General features: G+C 62.0%; 4 protein-coding genes across 4 annotated transcripts; 2 read left to right on the top strand and 2 right to left on the bottom strand.

The window, feature by feature from the left end:
• Positions 1–296: 296 nt before the first annotated feature.
• AMIGO1 (adhesion molecule with Ig like domain 1) lies at positions 297–1,823 on the top strand (the record flags this gene model as incomplete). Its single annotated transcript, XM_080358200.1, has 1 exon — positions 297–1,823. The coding sequence occupies one exon, from the start codon at positions 297–299 to the stop codon at positions 1,821–1,823; it is 1,527 nt and encodes a 508-aa protein (XP_080214326.1).
• A 1,476-nt stretch (positions 1,824–3,299) lies between these two features.
• Positions 3,300–9,407, bottom strand: ATXN7L2 (ataxin 7 like 2; the record flags this gene model as incomplete). Its single annotated transcript, XM_080358199.1, has 11 exons — positions 3,300–3,314; positions 3,782–4,583; positions 5,142–5,263; positions 5,405–5,585; positions 5,675–5,916; positions 6,016–6,098; positions 6,841–7,127; positions 7,203–7,389; positions 7,545–7,649; positions 7,771–7,845; positions 9,275–9,407. 11 exons carry the CDS (start codon positions 9,405–9,407, stop codon positions 3,300–3,302), a joined length of 2,232 nt encoding a protein of 743 aa, XP_080214325.1.
• Positions 9,408–10,807: 1,400 nt separating this feature from the next.
• SYPL2 (synaptophysin like 2) lies at positions 10,808–14,841 on the bottom strand (the record flags this gene model as incomplete). The annotated part of the gene is made up of 6 exons (XM_080358109.1): positions 10,808–10,939; positions 12,132–12,323; positions 12,416–12,617; positions 12,699–12,823; positions 14,223–14,294; positions 14,791–14,841. The coding sequence occupies 6 exons, from the start codon at positions 14,839–14,841 to the stop codon at positions 10,808–10,810; spliced, it is 774 nt and encodes a 257-aa protein (XP_080214235.1).
• A 729-nt stretch (positions 14,842–15,570) lies between these two features.
• Positions 15,571–24,838, top strand: PSMA5 (proteasome 20S subunit alpha 5). Its single transcript, XM_080358522.1, has 9 exons — positions 15,571–15,697; positions 16,442–16,508; positions 17,871–17,997; positions 18,951–19,018; positions 19,316–19,423; positions 19,516–19,574; positions 20,178–20,280; positions 21,536–21,622; positions 24,357–24,838. The coding sequence occupies exons 1-9, from the start codon at positions 15,669–15,671 to the stop codon at positions 24,432–24,434; spliced, it is 726 nt and encodes a 241-aa protein (XP_080214648.1). The 5' UTR covers positions 15,571–15,668; the 3' UTR covers positions 24,435–24,838.
• The last annotated feature ends 2,396 nt before the right edge of the window (positions 24,839–27,234 follow it).

The following is a 27,234-nucleotide window of genomic DNA, read 5'->3' as shown; positions in this document are numbered from 1 at the left end:
CCCACTCTGCAACACCGGGTGACCAAGCCGTCCTGCACCATGACACCAGGTGAGCAGAGAGCCTGGTGGACGCCGTGACACCGGGTGACCAAAGCCACCCCACAGCACATACTGTGACACTGGGTCTCCAAAGTCACCCTGTGCCGTGACACCAGGCGAACAGCTGGCCTGGCACATGCTGTGACACTGGGTGACAAAGCCACCCTGCACTGTGACACCAGTGAGCCCAGCGCATGCTGTGACACCGGGTGACCGAAGCCACCCTGTGCAACCCAACCCTGCGTCCCCAACCCGCCATGCCAGGGGTCACAGGCACGCAGGTGCCCCGTGACACCGGGGGGCTGAGCACAGCCATGGGGGGTACTGGGGGGCCAGCGTCCCCCCTGCCCCTGCTGCTGGCCCTGGCGCTGCTGTCCCCGTGCGTATGGGGGGGGAGCTGCCCCCCGCGCTGCGTCTGCGCCTCCAACATCCTGAGCTGCTCGCAGGCGGAGCTGAGCACGGTGCCGTCCCAGCTGCCGCGCTTCACCGCCGTCCTCGACCTGAGCCACAACGACATCACCCGGCTGCGCGCCGACTGGGCGCCGGGGCGGCTGGCACACCTGCACGCCCTCCTGCTCAGCCACAACAGGCTGTCCTTCGTGTCCACCGAAGCCTTCGCCCACGTCCCCCACCTGCGGCACCTGGACCTCTCCTCGAACCAGCTGCGGGTGCTGGAGGAGAACCTGTTCAGCGACCTGGCCGAGCTGGAGGTTCTCCTCCTCTACAACAACAAGATCGCCACTGTGGACCGCACGGCTTTCGAGAACCTGGGCCGGCTCCGCAAGCTGTACCTGGGGCAGAACCACATCACCCGCTTCCCCCTGGAGCTGCTGCGCGACGGCAGCCGCCTGCCGCAGCTGGCCCTGCTCGACCTGTCGGCCAACCAGCTGCGCGGCGTGCCCGTGGGCGAGCTGCAGGCGCTGCCGGCCTGGCTGCGCGACCGCCTCTACCTGCACGGCAACCCGCTGGACTGCGACTGCCCGCTCTTCCAGCTGGTCGCCCGCGGCCGGCGCCGCCGGCTGAGCGCCGTGGTGGATTTCCAGGAGGAGCTGCAGTGCTGGCTGCCCGGCGCCTCGGCGTCCGTGGGGATCCTGGCGCTGGCCGGCCGGCAGCCGCTCAACTGCAGCGAGGCGCGAGAAGCCGTGCTGGAGGCGCACCTGGGCGACAGCGTCACCCTGAGCTGTGACACCCGGCTGCGAGGGGTGCGCAGCCGGCACTGGGTGACGCCGGGAGGCGAGCGGGTGCTGGAGGAAGGGGGGAACGGCAGCGCCGCGCTCCTGGCCAACGGCAGCCTGCAGCTGCGCGCGCTGCGCCCCGAGGACACCGGCACCTACGCCTGCTGGGTGGCGGGGCCCCTCCTCAACGAGACCCTTTACGTGGAGCTGCTGGTGCACAACTTCACCCTGCATGGCCCCCACGACACTCTCAACACTGCCTACACCACGCTGGTGGGCTGCATCCTCAGCGTGGTGCTGGTCCTCATCTACCTGTACCTCACCCCGTGCCGCTGCTGCTGCTGCCGTGGCACCGACAAGCCGCCGGCTCCCCGCGACGACAGCATCAACTCCTCGGTCCTCAGCGCCACCCCCAACCACGCCGCCGGGGTTCCCGGGGAGCCGTGCCGGTCCCGCTCGGCCTCCACCGCTGGCCTGGGGCAGAACGGCAGGTACAAGGTGGGGGGGACCCCGCAGCCGCCCCCCCGGCACGGCCCCAAGGCGCAGAGGAAGGTGTCGGATCCAGACTCGGTCAGCTCCGTCTTCTCGGACACCCCCATCGTGGTGTAGGGGGGGACAGTCCCCAGGGACACTCCATGTCCCCACCGCTGTTGAGACTTGTCCCCAATGGATGTGCTGCAGGCAGGAGGGGCAGACGGGGCCCCCAGCGCCGTGTCCCCAGCTTGAGGGACACACACATGCAATTGCCACCCTCGGACTGAGCATCGCTGCTGTCCACCCACCCCGGACTCTGCCAAGGCCACCGCCACCATGGTGGCACCATAGGACCGCGAGGGACAAGGGGTCTCCCGTGGGGACAGCGTGGCTGCAGAGCCAGGGGACAGCAGCCCCGCGTGGCACCACAGGACCAGGGGTGACAGCGTGGGGGCCAGCTCTGTGGGTGCCCCCCCAGGGACAGCAGCACCAGGGCACTCACAGGCTGCAGCACTGGCGGGTCCCACTTTGGCAGCGCTGGCCCCCCCTCCACCTCCCGGCATGTGTATCGTGAAGCATGGGTCCCACCGGGGAGCATGTGCCACCCCGGCCAGTGCTCGGGGAGGGGGACACGAGGGACATGTCACCCCACGGGGTGCAACCCCCCCAGCACCCTCCTGACCCCCCCCATGCAACCCACAGCTGCAAGCAGAGCCCCCCACAGGGGTACCCCCCAAATGGGGGTGCCCTCCGCACCCCCTGGCCCTGAGCCCTCGCAGCCCAGCCTGTGTCCCCCATGTCCCCCCACCCCAGGCCGTGTCCCCCCGCGCTGGCAGCTGCCCGCTGATGCCTTGGCCAAAATAAAGATGTTTCGCATCATACCTGTGCAGCCCTCGCACGGTTTGGGGGAGCTGAAAGGGTCGTCCCCAAGATGGGGTCCCCTTGCTGGGTGTTGGGGGGCTTGGGGACAAGGATGGTGTCACCACACCAGGATGGGGGGTCAGACTGAGCTGGGGCCCATCTGGGGTGTGGGGGAGCGCACGGGGGGCTGGGAGAAAAGGGGGTTGTTTTGGAGGGGGGGGTCACCCTTGCACGCTGGTCACCCCCAGTGCACCTGCCCTGTTGGGCTGCGCTGGGTGGGGAAATCCCTGTGTCACCAGGGACACATCATGGTCCCCACGCACCGCGGGGACCCCCCGGGACACAGCCCCCCCCCCCACACACACTCTCTGCAATACCTGGCTTTTTTCTTTTTCTTTTTTTTTTAAAAAAAGAAGAAGCAAAAAACAGCGATAGTAATTCTTATAAATACCCGCGGCCGGCGTGGTGGCCCCGCGGTGGCCGGTGGTGGCCCCGCGGTGGCCGGTCCTGTGCCGGGATCCCCGGCCGTGGCCGCCTCCTCTCCGGGGGCTGGTTTAGCAGCAAGAGAACAGAACTGAGAGTCTTGAGGTATTTTTCGGAGGTTGGTGTTTTCCTTCTTTTGTTTCCTGGGGGGGCTTGGGGCTTTTTTTGTTTGCTTTTCCCCCCTTTCATCACTTTTTCCCCATTTTCCAGTGGGGGTTCCTGGCACCCGCGGTGGAGGGACACGGGGGGGCCCCAGTGGACCCTCTGTTAATGGGCTTTGGGCTGCGGGAGAGGAGAGTGGGGGGGTCAGCGTGGGGACAGAGCTTGGGGACAGGGTGGTGGCAGAGAGACCAGGTGTCCCCAGAGGGAGTGTCCCCCCTCCATGGCTGGGGGTCCTCACCTCATCCCCCACCCAGAGTTAAGGTCCCTCCAGCATCCACCACCCATGACCGAGATGTCCTAGGACCCAAACCCAGTGTCCCCTCCTTGGGTGTACCCAGAGGGTCCCCATGTTGTCCCCGACCCGGGGCCATGCTGTCCCCATAGTGCCCCAATAAGTGAGACCAAGATGTCCCCAAGGTCCCCCCCACCCAGGACCAGGGCGTCCCTCAGGCCACGGGTGCACACAAGTGGATCCCATCTTGTCCCCTGTGGGTGCTGGTGGCCCTGGGGGGTCACCCCCCTCTGCAGCCCCTCAAACACCCCCTCCCACCCCCCAGCTCAGCATGGTCCCCCCATCTCAGCCCTACCTTCAGTGCGCTCCGCTTCTCCTCAAAACCCGGGGGGGGTCCCGGCTTCTTCCTCCGGGGGGGGCCGCCCGAGTCTGGGGGGGCCGTGCCGGGGGGCGGCGGGGGGGCGGGCAGGGGGGGCGCAGGTTTGGGTTTGACGGGCCGGCAGTAGGTGGCCGCGTTCTTGCGCTTCTTGACCTCGTCCTCGGAGATGCAGCGGGGGGGGGGCAGCGGCGGCCCCCCCGCCGCGCGCAGCGTTGAGCCCCGGGGGTCCGGGGGGAGGCCGAGCCGCTTCACCCGCGTCGTCGTGCCGTTGAGGACGGGGGCGGAGGGCGAAGCCGGACAACCCGGGGGGGTGGGTTTCGTCTTGCCGGGGGGGGGCACAACCTGGCAGTTGGGGTTTTTGCTTTTAACCTCGTCCCCTGAACAGGTCCGTTTATGGGGGGGGGCGGTGGTGGAGAGGGGGGGCTTCCGTTTTCGGGGGTCCGGATGGGTCCCACCGGCCGCTTCGCGGGCTCGGGAGGACTTGCTGGCCTTGGGGGGAGTCAGCTTGCTGAAGGAGGGCGAGGGGGTGTTGGCCGGCAGCGGAGAGGTGATGGACTGGCTGCCCCCCCCGCCGCACTCCGGCTGGCTGCAGGCGGCCGCCGCGGGGGGGGACCCCACCGTGTAGTTGATGCTGGCGGGGACCCGGCCCCCCCGGCTGCCGGGGGGGGTCACAGCCGAGGTCCGTGTGGGGGGCGAGGGGGTCGAGGCGGTGGGGCCGGTGGGGCTGGGGGGGCCCGGGGGGACGTGGAGCGGGGGCTCGGCAGCCGGAGGGATCTTCCTGCGGGAGGGGAGGGGAAGGGTGAGACGAGACCTCCCCCAAAAGCTCGCTCCCATCTCTGCCCCCCCCACCACATTTTCCCCGATTCAGGTGGGGAGGGGGTGAAACAAGACCCCTGCAAATCCCTGTTCCCATCTCTGCATCCCTGCTGCGCCCCCCCCCCCAGTTCAGGTAGGGAGGGGGTGAAATGGGACCCCCAAAATCCCCACTCCCATCCTGGCATCTCCACCATGTCTCCCCCAATTCAAGCGTGTGGGGGTTGAGATAGGACCCCCCAAATTCCTGCTCCCATCCTTACTCCCACCCCATCCTTCCTGATTCCGGAATGAGATGCGACCCCCCCTAAAATCCACATGCCCATCCCAGCCTCCCACCACCTCCCTCCCCATTTAGGTGGGGTGGGGTGCAATGGGGCCCCCCCAAGCCCCCAATCCCATCCTTGCCGCCCCACTTTATGCACCCCCACTGCTGGATGGGACCCCGGGGATCACACCCCCCTTGGGCCCTGGTGGTTTTGCCCCCCAGCACCTGCTGCCCGCCCCGGTGCTCCCCCCTCACCTCCACATGTGGGAGCTGAGGTGCCGCTCCAGCATGGAGCCCAGCGCCGAGCAGAAACGGTCCAGCCGCCGGTTGAACACGTAACAGCCGGGGCTGACCAGGCGGCTCCCGAAGGTGCAGAACTGCGGGGGGGGGGACACACCGCTCAGCACGACCCCCCCAAACCCCCACCCCCCACATCTCCCATGGCACAGGGCCAGCGGCCAAGTGGGGTGATGGTGGGGTTGGGGGTCCCCGGCTCACCTTGGGGTCCCCTCACTCACCGCCTGGGGCCGCGGGGGGCGTGTGAGGGGCCGGGGGGGCTCCTCGCCCCCCTCCTCCTCGCTCTCCTCACTTGACACGCGGCTGCCCCCCTTGGGCACGGGGAGGGGGAACACCCCCGAGCCTCCCTCCCTGGAGGTGGCTGGCGCATCCTCGGGGTCGCTGTCGGAGGAAAGCCGGGCCCTGCAGCAGTGATGGGGGGGGCAGATTTTTGGGGTGCCCTATATAGGGGTGTGTCCCCCCCGCCACCACCCGGACGCCAGGGTCCTCACCTGGGGAGCAGGCAGTGGGAGTGGGGGGGCTTGGCTCGGCAGGGAGAGGCGCTGGGGGGGCTGGCGAGGGGCTGCGGCAGCGAGGAGGGGTCCTGCCGGGGGGGGGGCGGCGGTGCCTTCCCGGGGGGGCTCCTCTCCTTCGGGGACTCGCCCTTGCGGGCACTGGCCTTCAGCTCGGCCACCAGCACGTCAAAGTCCTTGTCGCGGCCCCGCACCTCGCGCCGCTGGTGAACAGAGTGGATCTGCGCCGGGCGACAGCGGGGAGGGGGGTCAGAAAACACCCGCCGGGACATCTTCCCCCCAAAACACCCCCTGGGCGGGGTGGCGGTGCCCCCCCCCACCTTGCAGGTCAGCAGGCGGGTGCAGATCTTGTTGGTGTCGGGGTTCAGCACGCCGCACTGCCGGTTCAGGTCGCACTCCTTGCCTGCGGGCAGAGGAAGGCAGCGGGATGCTGGGGGGCCGGGGGGGCCTGGGGGTGCAGGGCCGAGCTGTGTTGTGGGGGGCACAAGTGCTTTGACCTCTCCATGTCTGGCCCTGGTTGAGGTTTCCACCGGTGTGGGTGGTGGGATGAGAGTGGGGGGGTCCGGTGGCTGGGGGGGGCACGGCCTCACCAGCCGGCTGTGGGCTGGGGGACTCTGTGGGTCATCCCAGCTGGGGATGGAGATGGAGACCCCCCCTCTCCTTGGAGTGAGAGGCCGCAGCATCCCCTCTCCAGGGGGAAAACAGCCCTTAGAGGTCCATGAGGTGGGGGGGGGCTGCAGTTTCCTGGCCACCCCTTTCCCAAGGGTGAGCCCCGCCCAGTTCCACCCCCAGCCTGGGTTCTAACGCCATCGCTCGCTGTCACCCGCCAGCACCCGCCAGCACCACAGCGTCTGTCCGACTCCCATTTCTAGGGGGGCGCCATGGGGGTTTCAGCCCTGGCTCGCGCTCCTGCCGCACGCCGCGGTTCCTCAGCACCGACCCGAAACCTGCCGGGGCGAACGGGACCCAGGTCAGCGCACGGCCCCCCCGGGCGCAGGAGCGGCGGGAGCTGCCCCTCGGTACCTACCCCGCTGCCAGACCCGGCCGCCGAAATCACGGGACGGGGGTGTCGCGCCGGGATGCGGCGCCCCGCGGCACCCACCTGCCGCCCCCCCCGCCGCCGGCAAGGAAAGGGGGGGACTCACGCGCCAGCTTCTTGTGGGACCTGGGGGGCGGCTTGGAGACACCCGCGTCCTTCTCCCCCGGGGCGGGCGAGCTCTCCGGTTTGCACCCGGGGCCATCGGCGGGCATCGCCAAATCCCCCCCGCCCCGGGCCGGCACCGGGGGCTCTTTCGGCACCGCGGGGGTGGCGGGTTTCCCCAGGGGTTCCTTGGAGTTGGTGGCTACAGTTTTGGGGGGCACCTTGATCCCGTGCCCGTCCGGTTTGGGGATGCTGGGGATCTTCTCCAGGTTGACCACAGGCACAAACAAGCTGGGGGGAGAATTTAGGGGGGTCAGAGCAATCGTGCAGCAGGGAAGGGGCTGAGCCCCCCGTCCCGGCGCTCACCAGAGGCTGTCCTTGTCTGGGCGCTCAGGCAGGGGCTGGACTTGCCCGCGGGCACCCGGGGGCTTTTCCCGCGGTGCCTTGGCCGCGCCGGGGGTCCCGCTGGCCACTGGTTGCCCCTTGGCTGTGACGTGGCACTTGGCGGCGGCGGCGTGGGCGTACAGCTTGCTGAGCGGGCCATGGCGGCGTTCTGCCAGGACGGGGGGGACACAGCTCGGTGTCAGCCCACGCCATGGGTCCCACCACCATGAGCCCCCGCCCGGGGTGTCCCCCGCCCCGTGTCCCTCCCGATGGCAGAGGGGATGCTGGAGGGGGGAACAGCTGTGCCCGGAGCCCCCAGCTCACCGCAGTGTTTCTGGAAGGCCTGGGGCTTCACCACCTGGCTGCAGTGGTTGCAAACCACCAGGTAAAACTCGTCATGCGCCGGGCAGTGGCCGAAGATGTTCATGTCTGAGGGGGAGAACTGGGTGAGCGGGGGGTGCCACGGGACTCACCACAGCCCCAGGGTCCAGGCTGGAGGGCCAGCACAGCCACGGAACGCCAGGTTTTCTCCCCAAAGGAGGGAGCTTACCTTCTTTAATCAGGGTCATGGCGTCCAGTTTCTTGCCGCTGCTCTTCCCGCTCTCCTCCAACTCCAACCCTGGTCCTGCCGGAGACAAAACCCATCAGCAGCGGTCGGGACGGGGACAGCCCTGGTTTCCCACGGTCGCATCCAGCATCAGGTGTGGCCGCCGAGTCCTCGCTGCGGCAGTGCCGCCGCTCCCAGCCGTCAAATGCCGACGGCGCTCCCGGAACAATTAAACCGGCTAAAATTAGAGCAGAGGGACGGATCCATCCCGGGATCAGGGCTGGTGCCGTGGTGTGCCACTGCCTCCGACGTCCCTGTCCTGCCACCCCGCACCAGACCCTGCCGAGAGTCTGCCGTCAGTGGGATGCAGAGGCTCCGGGGACGGCACCATCCTGTCTGGGACGTCACTGGGGTCAGCGCCGCGGCCTGGGGGACACCTCTGGGGACACCTCGGTCCCCATCCAGCCGTGACTCTGAAGCTTGTGTCATCACCGGTGACGCCAGGTGAGTGTCCTGGCCCCAGCCGGCTGCGCTGGGCTCTGGTGTGGGGGAACTAGTGTCCACTGGGCCAGTGGTGACAGTGTCCTGGCCAGCTGAGCCCTACTGGGTGCCCAGTGCTGTCCAGTAGTGCTATACTGGGTGCCCAGTCCCATTCTGCAGTGCCATACTGGGTCCCCAGTCTATCCCCAGTTCTATCAGGCCATGCCGCACCAGGTGCCCAGTCCCATCCGATCATGTCATACTGGGTGCCCAGTCCTGTCTGGCTGTGCCATAGTGGGCAACCAATGCCACCCGGCCGTGCCGTACTAGGCGCCCAGCTGTGCTCCCCAGAACAGGACACCTGGGCCCCCAGTGTGCAGCTCCCGGTACCCAGCACAGGATACCCCCGTACACAATGCCCAGTTCCCCGCCTAGGACACCCAGTACCCGCCACCTGGTTCCCAGTGCCCGGACTGGGACGCCCAGTTCCCTCTGCCTGGCACGGGGCAACAGCAGCAACTGGTTCCCAGTCTGGGCTACCCAGTTCTTGGCCTGGGCTCCCCAATGCACAGCGCACCTGGGGATATCTGGCACCAGGCATGGGGCACCCAGTAACCGGCTCCCAGTAACAGGCACAGAGTTCCCAGTGACCAGACCGGGGTGCCCAGTGCCAGCTCTGGCTGCCGGGTGCTCAGCTACTGGTGCCGTGTTCCCGGTGCGGGGTGTCCGGTGCAGGATGCCCAGCTCCCGGTGCAGGGTGCCCGCTGCAGGATGCCCATTTCCCGGTGCCAAGTGCCCGGTCCGGGATGCACAGTTCCCGGTGCCAAGTGCCCGGTGCAGGACGCCCAGTTCCCGGTGCAGCGCGCCCGGTGTCGGGTGCCCAGCGCAAGATGCCCACCTCCCGGTGCCGGCTGCCCACTGCCCGCCTACCGCGCGGCGGCGCTAGGACCGGGGGGCGGCGGGCGCGGCTCCGTTCGCGGCAGCCCCCCCGCCCGCCCCCGCCGCCGCCGCCGCCGCCGCCCCTCACCCGGCTCGGCCGGCGGCCCGGCCCGCTCCACCCAGGCGCTCCAGCTCTGCCCTGCGAACTCGTCCAGGCTGGGCAGCCGCCGCTCCGCCGCCGCCATCGCCGCCGCCGCCGCCGCGCGCCCACGCGCCGCCATCGCCGCCGCCGCCGCCGCGGGAGCGCGCGCCCCCCCCGCGGCCGCCGCCGCCGCCGCCCCCGCCCCGCGCGCCCCCGCGCATGCGCCGCGCGCCCCCGCCCGCCCCGCGGCACCACGGGCGGTGTAGTCCCGCCCCCCCCCGGGGGTTGCCCCGCACCGGAGCCGTCCCGGGACACCCCTGGGACACCCCCGGGCCATGGACGGGGCTGGGGGCCCGTGGGCGACGTGTGTCCCTATAGGGGTTGGGAACCGGGGGTCGGTATACGGGGGCTGGGGAGCAGGGTGACCCCTACACGGGGCTGGGGACCCGGTGGCAACATGTGTCCCCGTAGGGGTTGGGGACCGGGGGTCGGTATACGGGTGTTGGGGAGCATGGTGTCCCCTACACGGGGCCGGGGTTTACCCCTATAGGGTGCTGGACTCCCAGAGGTTACATACGCCCCAACACAGGGCTGGACAGCCAGGGGTTATATACGCTTCCCATTTCCAGCTGGGGACCCAGGGCTTATATGCACCCCTATACAGACCTGGGCATGGCCAAGCGCTATATGTCACCCTACAGAGTTGGACAGCAGGGATCATCTGTGTCCTTATATGGGGCAGAACGCCCAGGGGTTGCCCCGATAGAGAGCAGGATGCCCGGGGGTTATATGTAGCCCCTACACACCAGCAAGCAGCCAGCGTTTAATTAGTCCCTGTACAGAGCTGGATATTCAGGGTTACATACAGCACCTGTGTAGAGATGGGCACCCAGAGGGTATATATATATACCTATACAGAGACAGATATCTGAGTGTGACTATACATCCCAGGGCTTATATATGCCCTTTGGACACTGGGCGTTATCTACACGCTTATGGAGAGCAGGACACAAAGAATTACCCCTATGCAGAGGAGGATGCCCAGGGGTTATATGTATAGCCCCTGTGCAGAGCTGGGCCCCTGGGGCTTATATATATCCCTATAGAGAGCTGCACAACTCGGTGTTTTATATATCATTATCCAGAGCAGGACACCCAGGACTTGCACATACCCTGATATGGAGCAGAACAGGTAGGTGTCATATATACACCCTATATAGAGCCAGACACCAGGGGTTATACACACCCCAATATAGAGCTGGTACCCAGGACTTTTATATGCCCCCCATACAGCCATGGACACCCCGGGTTCCACATACAGCCCCCCTATACAGCACGGGGACACCCAGGGTGATGCAGACCCCTATATACAGCCAGGCAGCAGCACCCCTACCCAGCGTTACGCACCCCCCTATAGCATCCATACCCCCCGCGGCTCCAGCCCCGGGGCCAGCGACACCCCGTCCCCGGGCTGGCGGCCGGCGCGAGGTCCTGGGGGACGGGTGGGACCCCCCCGGGTGGTGGGACCCCCCCGAGTGGCTACTGCTTGTCGATGGCGCCCTGCTCAGCAGCCGCGGGGTCACGGGGCGCAGCCGGCGCCTGCCACGGCGTCTCCTTCAGCACGAACCAGCAGTTCCCGGCCCACAGCAGGAAGTTGAGGAAGCCAAAGAGCTGGGGGGAGACAAGAGACCCCCCCGTGGGGGGGCACCCACGGGTGAGCCCCAGATCTGGGCACCCCATGTGCCCCATGCAACATGCACCCCGTGCACCCTGAGCACCCCATGCGCCCCATCTGACACGCAAGTGTGTTCACAAGGGCTTTGTGGGTATGTGCACCCATGTGTTTGCACCGTGTGTTCACGTGTGCATGCGCTTTTCCATCTGAACACACGTGTGCATAGGTGTGCATCCATGTGCACAGGCTTGGCAAACGTGCAGGCACCCACACACGTGTGCATGTGCATGTATGTGTGTGCACGTGTGTGTGTATGTGTGCACACGTGTGTATGAGTGTGCATGTCTGCACATGTGTGTGTGTATGTGTGCACACATGTATGAGTGTGCATGTCTACACATGTGTGTGCATGTGTGTGTGTATGTGTGCACACGTGTGTATGAGTGTGCATGTCTGCACATGTGTGTGCATGTGTGTGCCTGTGTGTGTATGTGTGCACACATGTATGAGTGTGCATGTCTGCACATGTGTGTGCATATGTGTGTGTATGTGTGCACACGTGTGTATGAGTGTGCATGTCTGCACATGTGTGTGTATGTGTGCACACGTGTATGAGTGTGCATGTGTGCACACGTGTGTGCATGTGTGTGCATGTGTGTGCATGTGTGTGCATGTGTGCACACGTGTATGAGTGTGCATGTCTGCACATGTGTGTGCATGTGTGTGCATGTGTGTGCATACGTGTGTATGTGCGCACATGTGTGTATGAGTGTGCATGTCTGCACATGTGTATGCATGTGTGTGCATGTGTGTGCATGTGTGCACGCGTGTATGAGTGTGCATGTCTGCACATGTGTGTGCATGTGTGCACACGTGTGTATGAGTGTGCATGTCTACACATGTGTGTGCATGTGTGCACGCTTGTGTATGAGTGTGCATGTCTGCACATGTGTGTGCATGTGTGTGTATGTGCGCACACGTGTGTATGAGTGTGCATGTGTGTGCGCACACACAAGTGCCCCCACAAGGGCTGGGAGCCACCGAGCTCTCCTTGAAGCACCATCAATCTCCCCCAAGCACATAAATAACTCCCCATGCCCACACGTGCATCCCTGTACACGCACCCACGTGTGAACACGTGCACGCGTGTATGCCGACCCCCCGTGTGCACCAGCGCCCGGCTCTCACCACGGAGATGTTGGCCAGCCCCATGGCCGGCGTGGTGCCGGCGTTGCAGACCGCGTTCTCGCCGTGGCACACCGCCATGGCGGCGATCAGGCTGGCGGGCCGCGTGGCCGCCTTCACGTCCGACAGCCCCTTGCCCCACGCCGCCGCCGCCACCAGCCAGAAGAAGGTGAAGCAGACGGTGACGCAGAAATCCTGCCGGGATGGGGACACCCGGCTCAGCGCCGGTGCCAGCACGGAGCAGGACAGGATCAGCCCCGTCCCCCCCAAGGGCGCAGCCGCCTTACCGCAATGGGGAGCTTCTTGTTCTCGCCGTAGAGGGAATGAAAGCGCAGGTAAAGCACCAGAGCTGCCATGGTGTAGAGGAAGGAGAAGACCCCCAGGGTCACGAAGAACTCGGCAGGAGCGGAGAAATCACCGATGAGGTGCAGGGTGCGGGTTTCCGACTCGCCCTCACAGTCCGGCACCTCGAAGGGGACCTGGTATAACCTGGGACAGCAGGAGGGGGATGTTGGGTGTCCTGGCAGCCGAGGGACGATGGGGATGGCCCTGGGCTCGGTGCCCCCTCACCTGAAGGGGTACCCGAACTGGACAGAAATGGCGCTCATCACTGTGCTTTCACCGCCGCATTTCACCGTCGCTCCGGTCTCGCCGCTGAAGGAGCCGCAGGCCCCGAAGGCGAAGATGGCGAAGAGCTGTGGGAGAGGAGGAGCTGCGGGGTCGGGGGGGCTCGAGACCCTGGGGACCCCCCCACCACTCGCTCAGTGTTTTACACCCCCTGGCGCTGAGTCACGGTGGCCGCGGCGGCACAGGGCGAAGTGCCACCCTGCAGCTGTCGGCCGCCTGCGCCAGCATCGGCGCTGCCGCCGGCATCGGGACTCACGGGGGGCAGCGTGAGGGGCAATGGGCCAGGGAGGGCAGCAAAGCCACTCCCCTGTTGATTTTTGGCACGGTGCTGGGCACCGGAGTGGGTTTCCAGGAGCATTCCCACGGTGGGACTCATCGGTCCCCGTCCCTCCGGAGCTGCCGCTGCCATTGCCGGGCACGGAGCCGCTCTCCCCTCCGGCAGAGGGTGTTGGGAAAACCCCGTTCCCAAATAGTTTTCTGGCAACTCATCCCGGCGGAGCTCGCAACGTCCTGGGTGAAGGGGAAGCTGAGCGGCCAGGCCTGACGCCATGGGGATGGGCAGGTCCACGTGCGGCACCAAGGGCCGAAGCAGCAGCATTGGCAGCCACCCCAGGGATTTTCCTACCACTTTTGGCTTTGGGGTGTCTGTGCACATGTGGCCTGATCCCCCCCCACACCACGGGGTGCCCAGCCCCTTCCTGGATTGGATTATCCAAAGCGAAGTGCTGCGGGGTTGAAGGAAAAGCCTCCTCGATCCAGCTCCTCCGGGAGGGAGATGCCCAAATGGATCCGGTCTCACGCCCTGGGGCTGAGCCCACCCCGTGCCTCAGTTTCCCCAGCGCTGGCACCCTGGTGTGGGGCCGGCTGGGAGCCCCCCGGCCGTGGTGGGGCTGTGCCGCAGAAATGCCGCCATGAAATACAATCCTGGAGCCATTCATGGCATGGCCGGGACAGGGACGTGGCCACAGGCGCTTGGATCCCCCTGTCCTCAGGATCCCCCCTACCAGGGCCCACCGACCCCCAGCCCCCCTCCCCACCCATCCACCTGGTGCCCCACAAGCCCATTTGAATGACGGGGACATGGCACCCCGATGTCAGCGTCCCCTCCGGCATGGCCGGGCAGAGCCACCTGCTCAAGGTCACTGGGGGGACCGTGTGGTCCAAACACAGGCGTCTGGGTAGCCCTGCACCACCCCACCCCTTGAGCCCCCCCGGATGGGGTCCCCACACCTGAGACTGCCAAGATAGAGGAGGCTCTGCAGGGGCTGAGGGGGCTCCAGGGTCCCCTTGTCCCTGGGGACTTTAGGAAAGTAATGGGGCACCCCAAATCCGGGGGTGGGGGGAGAGCGCCGGGCAGGGGTCCCGGGGGAGCAGCACCCAAGGGTGTTGGGGAAGGGGCTGCTCCCGAGGTGGGTCCTGGTGCCGGGATCTGCCCCGGGATGGTGGGGGGGATCGGGGGGCACTCACCCATTCCAGCACCTTGATGAAGCCCAGGGGCTCCAGGAGGCGGCCCCAGCGCACCCCGCGCAGGACACGATCCTGCGGGGAGAGAGCGGCGGGAGCCGGGGCACTGGGCGGCACCGGGACAGCACCGCGGCGGTACCGGGGGACCGGGAGGACTGATCCGGGGGGCCAGAGAGATGCAATAGGGGACCGGGGGTCGCAACAGGGGACCGAGGGACTGGTCCGGGCGGGGGGCTGCACCGAGGGACCGGGGGGATGCAACGGGAGTTGCCCCGGGCGGGGGCTGCACCGGGGGATCGGGTTGCTGTACCGGCCACGGCACCAGAACAGCGGAGGGCTGCACCGGGGCACTGGGAAGCTGTACCGGAGAACAACTAAATCGGCTAAAATTAGAGCAGAGGGACGGATCCGGGGGTCGCACCGAGGGGCTGCACCGGGACAACGTGGGCTGCACCGGGGGTTGTACGGGGGGACTGGGGGCGGCACCGGGGGTTGCACCGGCAGTTGTCCCGGGCCGAGGGGCCGCACTGCCCCGGGGCTCTGCGGAGGTGGGGTCGCACCGGAGTCCTACCTGGAGCCGGGACGGTTTGTCGCCGGCCGCGGGGGCGCCGGACTCCGACATGGCCGGGCCGGGGGCGGTCGGTGCTGCCTCCGCCGCCCGCTGGGACGGCTCCGCTGTCAGAGCCGCCACCGGGATCCCCACAGCCCCCGGGGAGGGCAGCACCGCCCCGCCCCCGGCATTGGCCCCCCGGTCCGCCCCCGGACACCCCCGGGACAGCCCCCTGCCCCGGTCCGCCCCCGGTCCCTCCGCCCAGCGCGGACCCAGCCCACAGCGGGACGGGCAGCCCCCCCGCGGGGGTCTCTGTCTGTCCGTCCATCAACCACCAATTAACCTCCTTGTGCTCCTCAGCCCTGGAACGGGACGGGGAGCCCCGGGGCCGTGCCGGCACCCGGTTCCCGGTGCGCTGCCGACAGCCCCGTTACCAGCCCCGTTACCGGCCCCGTCAAGCCCTGTCGGCACCGCACCGGGAACCGGGTACCGGCAAGACCCCGGTAGACCCTGCAGCATCCCGACGCCGCTGCCCTGGCGCCCCCTCCCTGGTCCCGCCGTCCCGGTACCCCCGCCCGGTCCCCTCGGTATGCCCTGGCCCCGCCCCTCTAGCGCCCGGGCCACGCCCCCTCCGCGCTCCCTCCAATCCCCGCTCCCAACAGCTCCTCCCCTCTCCTCTTCGCTGGGCCCGCCCTTTCCGCTTTCTCATTGGCTAGACGACGAGTGATGCGGACCAATAGAACGTCGGCGCGGGGGGAAGTGGAGCGAAGGGGTGGGGCGGCGCTTGCGCAGTGCGGCTCCGCTGGCAGGAAGCGGCGGAGCAGAACCCGGCGAGGGCAGCGCGGCGCTCCCGCCTCCGCCGCCGGTTCCCCCGCGCCCCCCGCGCTCCCGCCGCCGCCATGTTCCTCACACGCTCCGAGTACGACCGGTAAGTGCTGTCCCGCCCCCGCCGCCCCTCTCCCGCGGCCTCCCCGCCGCCAGCGGCCTGTGGCTGAGTCACGGGCCTGCGGCCGGTCCGTCCCGGGGAGGCCTCTCGCCCGCGGCCGCCGTGGGGCCGCTCGGAGGAGCTGCCGGAGGGGCCGTAGCCCTGCTGGGCCTTACCCAAGAGCCTCTGCTTGTTTTTCTGCCCGGGCTCTTGCGGGTTCCTGCCTGGCCGGGCGCTGGTGCAGCCGCTGGGTTCCCGTCCCTACGGCCTCTTTCTCTTATTTTTTATTTAATGTGGAGTTTAGAGAACCTGATTCTGTTAAACACAGGGGAAGGGAGGGCTCGTCCCTTTGAACAGGGACGAGTTCCAGTTCCCTGGTGCTGGGGGTGGCTGCGTGTGGGGTCCCCGGGGGGGTCCATAGGGCTGGAGCTCATCTCCTTAAACGCCTCCTGAAAGCCGCTGGGGTTTAAGAAACCCCGGGGGGGGTTTTGTGAGGGACGGAACCCCGGGCACGGTGCTGGTGCAAGGGCGGGGGTGCCTCCCCATGCGCAGCCGGGTGGGTGTGGGGGGGATGGGGCATCCTGGGAGAAGCCCCGGCCTGTGCTGGTAACGCCACAGCCCTGGCCCATCCCAGCCGCTGCCTGAGCTGCCCTCACCCTTTCCACCATCCCTCTTGAATAATTAAATGTGTTTTCTGTCAGCTTCTGTTTCCTGCCCTTTACACCGTCTCTGATGTTGTTCTTGCAGGGGTGTGAACACTTTTTCTCCAGAGGGGAGGCTGTTCCAAGTGGAATATGCCATTGAGGCCATAAAGGTACTGTCAGCTCCAGCTGGTTGCCAAACTGTGATGTTAAGGGGCTCTTTTTCAAACTGGAAGCCTGAGTTTGATCAGCAATAAAACAATCAGGTCCTGTTCTTTTGGGTTGGGCCATTTCCCAGCACTGAGTGGGAGCTGCTGCCTTTCCCATGGATCCCACTCCTGTGTGCAGCCGCTCTGGCAGCTCCTTACCAGCTTTTTTCCCTCTGGTTTGTTATTGGAGAGCTGCTGCTGCTGCTCAGTTCCTTCCCTCCAGCCAAACCTCCTGCAGCTCTGCTTTATTATGGGTCATGAACAATGAAAAGCCATCAGATTCCCTCAAACTCAGGGAGTGTTCCCCTCCCTGTCTCCTACCAACCAATTTACCCCAGAACCAAACACAATCTGAAGATGCTAATCCCAAAATCAAAACTACTCAAAGCTAATGTTGAAATGAGAGGGCTGACAGCATATGGTGCTCTTAATTTCCATAAGCGAGAGGAAATGGCCTCAAGTTGCCCAGGGGAGGTTGAGGTTGGATTTCGGAACAATTTCTTCCCCAAAGGGCTGTGGGGCATTGAACAGGCTGCCCAGGGCAGTGCTGGAGTCGCCACCCCTGGAGGGTTGGACAGACGGACATGAGGTTCTCAGGACATGGGGTGGGGGAACAGTTGGACTCAATGGTGTTGAGGGTCTTTTCCAACCAAAATGATTCTGTTATTCTATCCCAGTAAATTCCCCAATGTGGAAAAGTTGGGGGTGAGGTGGGGGCTGCCGGCAGCCCTTGAGGTCTGACCCCTCGGCTCACGGATGTGGTGGCACTGCGGGGACCTGCAAGACCAGGGTACAACTTGCCATGGGTGATGAAACATTGCCTGGAAAGTGGTACCTGCACAAAACGCTCGTGTTCCTGTTGTAAATTTTGTGGCTACGTGGGCACTTGGGAGAAAAGGAGCTAAAGGAAAGAAAAATGCCGAGGCCAGAAGTACAGATGCAGTCAGAATTAAGGGCAGTATGTGCAATCCTCCTCCCTCACTTTAAAATTTAATTTCTGCCTTGGAAAAGAAGATTGACGAGGCCTTTAAATTTATGAGGCTTTAAGCTGTGAAAGTTGATGTTGCTCGGGGAAGAGATTAATGATTTGCCAGAGCCCTGCTGGGTTCTGATGAGCTCATCAGCTGGGAAGTGACGTGGGTTTAACGTTCCCAGTTTCCTCCTTCTAATTGTGACATTAAAATATGCCGTGCGAAGCCAGAGAGTTTTGCAGGTGGGTTTTCGTGGCTCTAAACCAAAATGCATACAAATAAAAGTCAGAATCAGTCTTGCAGCGTTTCTGTTACCGCGGGCGGAGTGGTGGGGTAACCGTGCGGTGTTTTCCAGCTCGGTTCCACGGCCATCGGCATCCAGACCTCGGAGGGCGTCTGCCTGGCCGTGGAGAAGCGGATCACCTCCCCGCTCATGGAGCCCAGCAGCATCGAGAAGATCGTAGAAATCGATTCCCACATAGGTAAGGAGGAAAAAAACGCTCCCTCTGCGAGCATCCATCAATTTTTGGGGACGTTCATAGTAGGAATCTGTCCCCTGGGAGTTCCAGGAGCCGCGTTTCAGCACCGGCCTCCACTGCGGGCAGCCCTGCCGAGCAGGAACACTCGTCCCCCCCAGTGAGCTCCAGGTCCTGGTCACTGCTTTTCCAGGCTCCAGGCCAGCAGGACATAGTTACAGGAGCAGGAAGAGGCAGCTGAACACCCCCCCACCTCAGTGACCTCCCTCATGAAAGCTCATCCCAAATTTAGCTCCGGGAGAGCAGGGAATTACTGCAAAAGGCTTGACCGGAGGCCAGTTTTCTCCCGCAGCGCTCATGTTGGCCTGTGCCCCCGCTCGCAGCAGCGTCCTGCGCCGGGAGGAGGCCCCCGACGGGCTCATGACCAAATATGTCGCCTTGAAAAGCAGGAGACCTCCAAAATACCCGTGTGGCTGCTGACATGGGGCATGGAAGGAGCTCTGGAAGAGTCTGATTTCCTCCTCCCGTGCGCTGGTGCACAGCCCCTTGCTTCCCGGAGCAGGATCCGTGCTGGGGCTCCTGCTGCATCTTCACCCAGCTCTGGGTCAGCCAGCCCAGCCTGGGGGGTTGAATGAGTTCCCCTCCCGAGAGGGTCACGTTTCTGTCAATTAACTTCTCTCGGAAAGCCCCAAATGTGGCTCCTTTGAGCCAGTTCGGATGTGGGGTGGGTGGGAAGCATAACTGGGTTTTGTTCCTACCCTTCAGTGGTGTGTCCAGCCTTGCTCCTGAGCAAATCCCTTTCTGTCCCATTTTCCCTCCCCAGTGTACTGGGTGCTCCCACGCAGGGATGCGCTCCCCCTGCAGCCTTTTGTGTCCTCCCTTGGCCTTTGGGAAGCCTGGGGGAAAGCGTGTTGCAAATATTTGGTGAAATGACTCGTGGTTTCCCTCTCTGATTCCAGGGTGTGCCATGAGCGGCTTAATAGCTGATGCAAAGACTTTAATTGATAAAGCAAGAGTGGAGACTCAGGTAAGACTTGATATTTCTCTTCTTAAAATGGGGGCACTTTGGGAGTCTCTGGCACGGGAAGATGGTTACAGCGAAGGAGCCGACATGAAGTGGGAAGTATCGCTTCCCTCATGGGGCTTTTGCAGAGCAAATGTGGTTCTTTTCCTCTTTGGTATTGCACATTTGGTGGGAACGTTGTCTTTGGTGGTGACGTTGTCTTTGTAGCTACACAGGGTGTTGCTCCAGCATGAATGATCCAGGACTGGCCTGTTTTGGGCACGAGGCAATCATGTGAATATTTTTTGCTTTTCCCTGCAGAATCACTGGTTCACCTACAACGAGACCATGACAGTGGAGAGCGTCACACAGGCCGTGTCCAACCTGGCGCTGCAGTTTGGAGAGGAGGATGCGGACCCGGGAGCGATGGTGTGGAGCTGGGGGGCTCTGGGGAGGTGCTGTGGGCTCCCCCCGACCTTGCTCTTGGCCTTGTCTAACCCCCCCACTCCTTCCTCTTGCAGTCTCGTCCGTTTGGCGTCGCGCTGCTGTTTGGAGGAGTCGATGAGAAGGGACCTCAGCTGTAAGTTCAGCTTGCTTAATCCAGACCAGCTCTGGGAAGAGACAGAACTTCCTCTGGACATTTTAATGACTTAAATCTGGGATTTTGCTTAAGCCAAACACTTGGGTTTATCCCATTACGTACCTGATGTGTTTGTTAATGCTTTTAAACCTGTCCTTCCAAAGCGTGGGTCGCAGCAGCCTGAGCGCTGCCTACTTGTTTGGGATTGAAGACAACGCTGTGTCTTTGCTGAATCTTTGCTTTTTTAACGTGGTTTCCTGGGTAGGAGGGAGGCGTTGAAGCTCTCCTGGTCCCGAGTTTATTCTTACCTTTCCCTAAAGGACTAGCAGAGCCACCGGTAACACAATCCGCAGAGCCTGCTGTAACATTCCTTGGGGAGGTGGCGGAGGGTTGTAACCTGAACTCTGCGCTTCAGACGCTCGGCTGGAGGTGGGAACGGCTCCGCAGAGCCGGCCCAGAAAGGTCTCCCCCAGGAGCAGTAGTGAAAACTCACTGTTTATTAACAAAAGAAATAAATAAGGGGACTCTGGGGAGCTGTGTGGGGCTGGTGGGAAAGCCCTCGGGGTGCAGTGGCCGTTCACTCTCCCACCCGTGTTCCTGTAGGTTTCACATGGACCCGTCGGGGACGTTTGTTCAGTGCGATGCCAGAGCCATCGGCTCCGCCTCGGAAGGTGCCCAGAGCTCCCTGCAGGAGGTTTACCATAAGGTACAATGCTGGATTTGGGTTGAAATAGAATCATATTGGTTGGAAGAGACTCTCAAGATCGACTCCACCCGTTCCCCCACCCCTGGCCCTGCCCCATGTCCTGAGAACCTCATGTCCGTCTGTCCAACCCTGCAGGGATGGTGACTCCAGCACTGCCCTGGGCAGCCTGTTCCAGTGCCCCACAGCCCTTTCTAGGATAAATTGTTCCCCAGATCCAGTCTGAACCTCCTTCTTCTCCCTTCCCCAGCTCCATTCCCTTCTCTGAACTCGCTCCAGCACCTCAAGGGCTTTCTTGGTGTGAGGGGCCCAAAACTGCCCCCAGGATTCGTGGTTTGGCCTCCCCAGGTCCCAGCACAGGGATGGTCACTGCCCTGGGCCTTCTGGCCACACCAGTGCTGCTACCAGCCAGGATGCTGGTGGCCTTTTTGGCCACCTGGGCACACACTGGCTCATGTTCAGCCACTGTTGACCAACACCCCGAGGGCCTTTTCTGCCGGGCAGCTTTCCAGCCACTCTTCCTGTAGCGTTCATGGGGGTGTTGTGACCCAAGTGACATTAATGGCTTTGGTGCAAATGCTGGTCCTGCTTGATATTAAACGAACTTTTTTGTCCGTTTTGTGTGGCAAGAAACCAAACACCTTAATAAAACGTAGAATTGATGATGTTTATTGCTGTGAAGACCTCCAGCCTACGACTCAAAAGTCCAATTTATTCACTAGCAAAACTGTCCAGGTTCTGAGCTCTCTGGCTTCTTAACCATCTGCCAAGTGCAAAGTTACTGCAGAGCTGGTTGTCGTCAGTCTCTGTGTTGCTCAGCCCGGTGACTCTAGTTCCCCCTCACGCAGCGAATTACATGATTAAAGCACAAAGGCTCTGCCAAGCAGGGTCCGGCTTTTCAGAGCTCCCACGGGGGGAACTGCTTGACAGACGGTAACTGGTGAAGGGAAATTGGCCCTCGTGTCCTGGACAGTGAGGTCTGTGTGCCCAGATTAACAGTTCTTAAGCTTTGTAAAAAGTTATATAGGAGCAGAAAGTCGCCATCCTTGCAATTGTCACTGTCCTGCCTGAACAGCGCGCTTTGATCTCCTGTTGATACTGCAGATAACTTGATAAGCTTTTAAATTTGCTGCCAGTGGCAGCTTAAAGGATTTGAGGAGAGCGGGAGGGAGCGCAGCGGCTTTTACAGACAGAGAGGTAGTGAAAAAGCACTTGCTTGAGTGTCAACAGTGCAATTAAAGGGTGGTTTGTTTTACAGTCAATGACGCTGAAAGAGGCAATTAAATCTTCCCTCGTCATCCTGAAACAAGTGATGGAGGAGAAGCTGAACGCAACCAACATTGAGGTAACTGCAACTCCGTTACCAGCATGTGATTGTGGCTTGCGGAGCAAAAGTGTCTTTAAGATTAATCCTTGCTGTGGGTCCCGCTGGCTGTGCAGCGAATGTCTCGGTAGCGCCTTGTGTTGTAAAATACCCAGGTAAGAGCACTGCCCACTCGTATTCTGCAGAGGAGGGCTGGCCGTGCGAGGAACGGGGTGGTGGAGCAGTTCAGGACTCCCCCAGCCAAGGCCTGTCCGGCTGTGGATGTTCTCAGCACCCCAGACTGTCCGGTGGAGCTTTCTTTGGCCCCAGAGGTGCGCAGCCGCGCTCGTTTGCCCAGCTGATCCCCGAGCAGCGATTCTCAGGGTCTATGGGCTGGAGGTCGGTGGGAGCGGAGCCCCTACTGACCCCACAGGAACCTGTCGTGCCAGCCAAATCGCTTTTTTTTCCCCCCTGGCTTTAGCCATTCTTTTTTCCCCCTAGTACTTGTAATATTAGAAGGAATGAAAATTATACAGCTTCTGGACTTGCTATATTCAGTCTTGCGGCAGTGCCAAAAATCCCTTGGACAGGAGGAGCGAAGAGGTGAAGCCTCCAGGAATGAATGTGCTCCTCCAACCGCCGCTTTTGCCCACAAGCGTCCAGGCTCGCGGAGCTCAGCTTGGCTGAGCCTGCGGTGCTGTCGGGTGGCGCAGCGCTACCTTGTAATGCTCCTTTTTAGGCAGAAAAGGTAAAAACCCTCCCAGATTGTTAGTGATAATGGAGAGATGATGAGCAAGGCTGGCGTATAGAGTTTGCTTCTATTTCTGGCGGGTTATGAGACACTAGACCTTTTGAAATCATGTCGTTGCGACTCCTGAGCTGTTCTCCTCCTGCTGCGCTCTCATTCCTTTCCTCTGAGTGCCGGGAACCTGGTTCCCAAACAGCCTAAAAGTGTGTGCCCTGTTTTTTTAATTAACTACTGCTGTTGGGGACCATCCCTGACATGATTAACCAGCTTCTTTTGAGGGAAAAGGACCAGCAGCACACCAAAAGTATAGACACACTCTCCAGAAACAATGCTGCCTGGTGGAAATGTGCTCCCAGCTTACACTGATCAGTTCTCTCTTGCTCAGCTTTGGGTCTCTTCTGGAAGATCCGCGGTACAGTGCGAAGAAATGGAGGCGGAGGAGCGCGTACAGTATCCGTATGTCACGTCCCCGTTTAACAGGGCTTAACTGTGCTTGGCAACGCTCTGAACGTGCTGGGGAATCATGTCAGGGTTAAGTATGAGAAAAATGTGCTGAGGATTAAAAGGTCTCTATTGACTCAAGTCACCCTTCTGAAAACCTACCTGAAGGAGCTGCTTTGCTTTCTGGAAGTATGTGCTGCTCTGGTTTGTTTAGTCGAGCCCCTTCTCATTTATGGGATTTTCCAGCTAGCAGCAAAGAGAAGGGGCAAAGTGTGGTCATGAGAGAGTTAAACCTGCTGGCAGCGAAGGTCAGGAGCCTAAACCAATGTTGTGCTTTTAAATTAAATACTTCCCTGTGCAGCTTGTAAGGGAATGGTTGAGTAAAGCTTTTGTTTGGAGGCAGAAGGTGAGACGCGGGTTTGAGCGGTGGTGGAAAACTGGAGTAGTTGGTGTCTCTGAACGCTTGGTTTGGGTTTCAGGGTGTCTGTGTGTCCAGTGTCAGGGCAGCACCCATCCGGGTGATTTGAGGAGCCTAAAGTGGCATCTGCAAGTGTCTCTGACCTGTGTGTGAACATCAGGTGAAGCCTGGCTGTTGGGGGGCTCAGGCTGAGCATTTGGGGTGTTTCTCCTTGAAAATCGCTTACGGCTGCCCCTCCTCTACCCCAAAAGCCTATCCTACCCTCCTATGCTGTTTCACAGACTGTTTTTAAGCCTGGGAAGAGCTCTGGGGTTTGCCAGGACCCTGTCGCAACCCGACACACCATTCCCCTCAGAATAAAGCCACGTGGGGGGTGCCTGTGAGCGATGTCGGGAGCGTCCCCACTCTCTCCCCGGCTTTTCCCTTCCCTCTCTCTGGGGCTCTCGTGCCGTGAGCGAGGTGCGAGCGCGAGTCCCGCTTTACATTCCTCTGCCAGTCTCGTCGTTCTTCAAGTATCTCTTGTTCTGGCGCTCGCCCCGTCAAGCGGCGCAGCCGTGGGGCGCTGCCCGGCCAAGGGGCAGAGCCGCTGTCCCCCAGCTTCGTCCCTTGGGCTTCACCTCGGGAGAGACGGCTCTGGGCTCTCGTGCGGGGCAGCTGCGGGCTGCGCTGCGGCTTCGTTATTGTGGGTGTTCAGCAACCAAAACGCAGGTTTGCCTCTGTTTCCCAGAGCTAAGCCTCAGTCTCCTTTTATGAGTGTTTTGCTATCTTGGGTCTCTTAAGGTGCCTAAAGGGCTGGGATTTGTACCCGTGGTTGGTTACAGGAGGAGAAGAGGCACTTCTGTTGAGAGCCACACTGCCCTGCAGCACAAAATACCCCTCTGAGGAGTGTTCGGTAAAGAAATTCATATTAACAGGGCTTTTCTTCCCCAGCAAGCGAAGCAGAACCTGCCCGTCCCCAGCAGACGGTCCCCGCTGCTGCTGCTATGAGGAGACTGAGTCAATTAAAAGCTATTTCTGCGGCAGGCGGCTATTTTAGGGAATCAAAGAGCATGTTAGGGATGGAATGATCTTGCTGGGCTGGCAGATCGGGCAGCCGAGAAGGAACAGCTGCTCTCTGTTCCTGCCCCGCGCTGTCACTTCGCTTAACCCCTTGCTCCTTCTCGTTTCAGCTTGCCACCGTGGAGCCCGGGATGAAGTTCCACATGTACACGAAAGAGGAGCTCGAAGAGGTCATCAAGGATATTTGAAAAGGAGACAAACTCCCTCAAAAGCCCGTTTTTCCCCCCGCCCCGATCAAGCGAACTGACTCTCGGTTCCTTCCACTACCCGTGATTTTATTTTCCGGCAGCATCTGTAATTGCTCTTCTTAGAAGGCTCATGAGGTTTTTTTACAGTTTCTGTACATAACGGATCTCTAAAATAAGAGGAAATGAGAATAAATCATTTTGTTACTCTACCCTGAGTTCTCTGAGGCGGGAGGGACCGTTTAGAGGTAAAATCGGGGCCAGACGAGGGCAGCGTCACTGGAATCGGTGCAACCGTGTCCCCCTGGCTGCGGTGGGAGCGAGTCTCCCTCTTGTGGAGAGAGTCGTGATGTGTGTAATTCCACACAAGTCTTGAAAAACATGCGGTTTTTCGATCTATTTGGTGTGTTTCCCCTCCCTTCCTCCAGTTTTTCTGTCTGTAATGGCTTAACCTGGAGCTGCGACTCCTTCCCGGGGTGGAAATCTATAACCAGGCTTAGGGTTTGTGTTTCCTTCCAGCAGAAATTGGAAATACCTATGAGAAGGGGGTGATAGACCAGAGTGCACTGCTGGGAACAGGTCTGGGCTTAATGGGATTGCCCCTTACCTGCTAAATTGTGCAAGTACTGCTTAATTTTGAGATCAGGCTCATTTTGAACAGCAAAGTTTTGCTCATCTACTTCACAAGCCTCGTTGCTTTTATTTCTCATTCTCCAGCTGGCGTCTCTACCCTTGTCCTCAAAACAGCATCTGCGAATCGAAGATCAGGCTGATAAGGGAATAAGCTGAGATTAGCGAAGTATTTTCCTACCAAACGGTGCTTGTACGGTCAGTGCGGCCTCAGGGGCTGGAAATCCAGCTCTGCCGCGGGAGCTTTGTCTGTGCCGCCCCGAGCGTCGGCTGCTCTGTCCTATTATGCGAAATTACAATTTCACACTGAACAAAACACCGTTGTTTGCCCTGGAAGACACAGCCGTGGCCTGTGCTGCTGCCAGGAGGGGTTTGCCGGTCTCCAGCAAGTGTTTCACGCCTTGGCAAAGCCGAGCAGTCGCGGTGAGCGCGGCTGATCTCGCACCTGCCAGCCTCTCTCTTTTGCAAAAGAGAAAATACCCATACTATTAATTTTTCCCTCTCTTGCCGTTGCCAGCAGCGAAGCCGCGTCTTCCCGAGTGGAAAATCAGTCCTTGGATAACCTCAGCTTCCAGAACAGCCAAGCGCCGCCCCCACGCAGTTCCTGCCGTGAGTTTCCCCTCGTTGCGGTCTGTAGGAAGCAACTCGGACCTGAGGTCATGGTACAGGCTGAACACCAACACCTGTACCTGCAGGTAGAAGAGGAAATGTAACAAATAATTACTTGATGGACTTTACCCTTTGGGCCTAAACGTGGGGCGCTGAGCCTGCCGTGGGGCGCAGTTTGGGGCGCCGTGCCCGCTCTCCACCCCTGTAGTGAGTTTGAGGCAGCACTGAGGGCGGCTCAGCTCACCTGTCCTGAATATCCAGCAGGTCGGGACCACATCCAGCGCCTCACCCTCATCAAACCACCCTGTGAGTGAAACTGGGGCTGTTATCAGCTTCGCCCTTAACGTACTTCAAAGCTTTGCATCATCTCCAAGCTGGGTCACGTTCTCTTCTCCTTGGGGTGGGAGAGCGAGGGGTGTCCCAGCTGTTGTAAACCGCCTGCCCCACAACAAACGCTGCTGCTCCGGGACGTGCTGCTCCTGCTGGGGTTGTTTGTGTCCCAGGAAACACAAAAAGCGAATTCACCCCACAGAAAATGGTCCTTTATGCCCTGCCCTCGTCACATGGTTTGCTGGTGGCAGCATCACATGAGAGCGGCTCCTCTGTGGGTGAAAATCGAGGCTTTGTGCTCCTTATCTGATCCGTCTTGGCAAGAGCGGAGCCTGAGCTCTTTCCAAACGGACAACAGGCCAAATGCGAGGCGGGGTGAGGGTGACGGAGCCCGGAGTGCTCTCCCCACCCCAGTGTTTGCTGTCTGTCCCTTTGCTCGCTGTCTGGAGTTACCTGCGCGATGCCACCAGGCAGCTTGTCTTTTCTTGTCTTTCACGTATCAGACTTGTAGATTGTCTGTTTTTTTGGGGGGGAGGTGGAAGGATGACACAGCAGTGCGATGAAAGTTCTGTGTTTGCAAAGGAGAAGGAACAAGGGCCAGGAGGGTGAGCAAATCTGGGTGAGGCTCTCGCTCCGGGCTCATGGGAGGTTTAACGCTCACTCTGTGGGGTCCCCCTCTCCACAACCCCCTGCCCTTGCTGAGGGGGCTTTTGCAGCACTGGGGGTGCAGAGCCCTCCCCGGGGGTGTTTGTTGCTCCATGGATTGCACCAGCGCTCCCCGGGGAGGGCAGGGCTGCACTCCAGCCTGCTTGTGCAAGGGTGAAACTGTCACCGGGCGCGACAACACTCGGCTCTGCTTGTACCAGCCGCAGGGAAACCGGGGGTGCCAGCCCCGGGGTGGGGACGCACACACTGCTGTTCCCTGTCCCCTGCCAGCTGTGCACCCCCAAAACCAGGCGCTGAGCCCCACAACCAGCCTCAGACTTTCCTGGCCTTGCGCTTCCCCTGGTGGTCCCCCAGGCCCCCCCCGGAGCACCTTCCCGGGGGTTCCGCGTCTCGCTGGGACCGGGGTCCACGGACACGTGGGCGGCTGCACCTTGTGAATGGGCCGCGGGTGGGCCTGGCGCGCCCCCGGCTACCTGTCGCTCTGGCCAATCAAAAAATTGCTCCGTCGCTCCACGCCTCGCCGCGATGCCAATCAGAGGGTTGTTGCTAGGTAGATGAAAACCCGAGG

Source organism: Nesoenas mayeri (assembly GCF_963082525.1).
Source record: "Nesoenas mayeri genome assembly, chromosome: 23".
In the NCBI taxonomy this organism is placed as follows: domain Eukaryota; kingdom Metazoa; phylum Chordata; class Aves; order Columbiformes; family Columbidae; genus Nesoenas; species Nesoenas mayeri.
This window is presented reverse-complemented; position numbering and strand designations above follow the sequence as displayed.

Excerpts from the sequence above, each read along its gene's own strand:
- PSMA5 (XM_080358522.1), top strand. The coding sequence starts at position 15,669 with ATGTTCCTCACACGCTCCGAGTACGACCG. Across the intron at positions 19,019-19,315 it reads AAGCAAGAGTGGAGACTCAG|AATCACTGGTTCACCTACAA; the intron begins GTAAGACTTGAT and ends TTTTCCCTGCAG. Across the intron at positions 19,575-20,177 it reads GATGAGAAGGGACCTCAGCT|GTTTCACATGGACCCGTCGG; the intron begins GTAAGTTCAGCT and ends GTGTTCCTGTAG.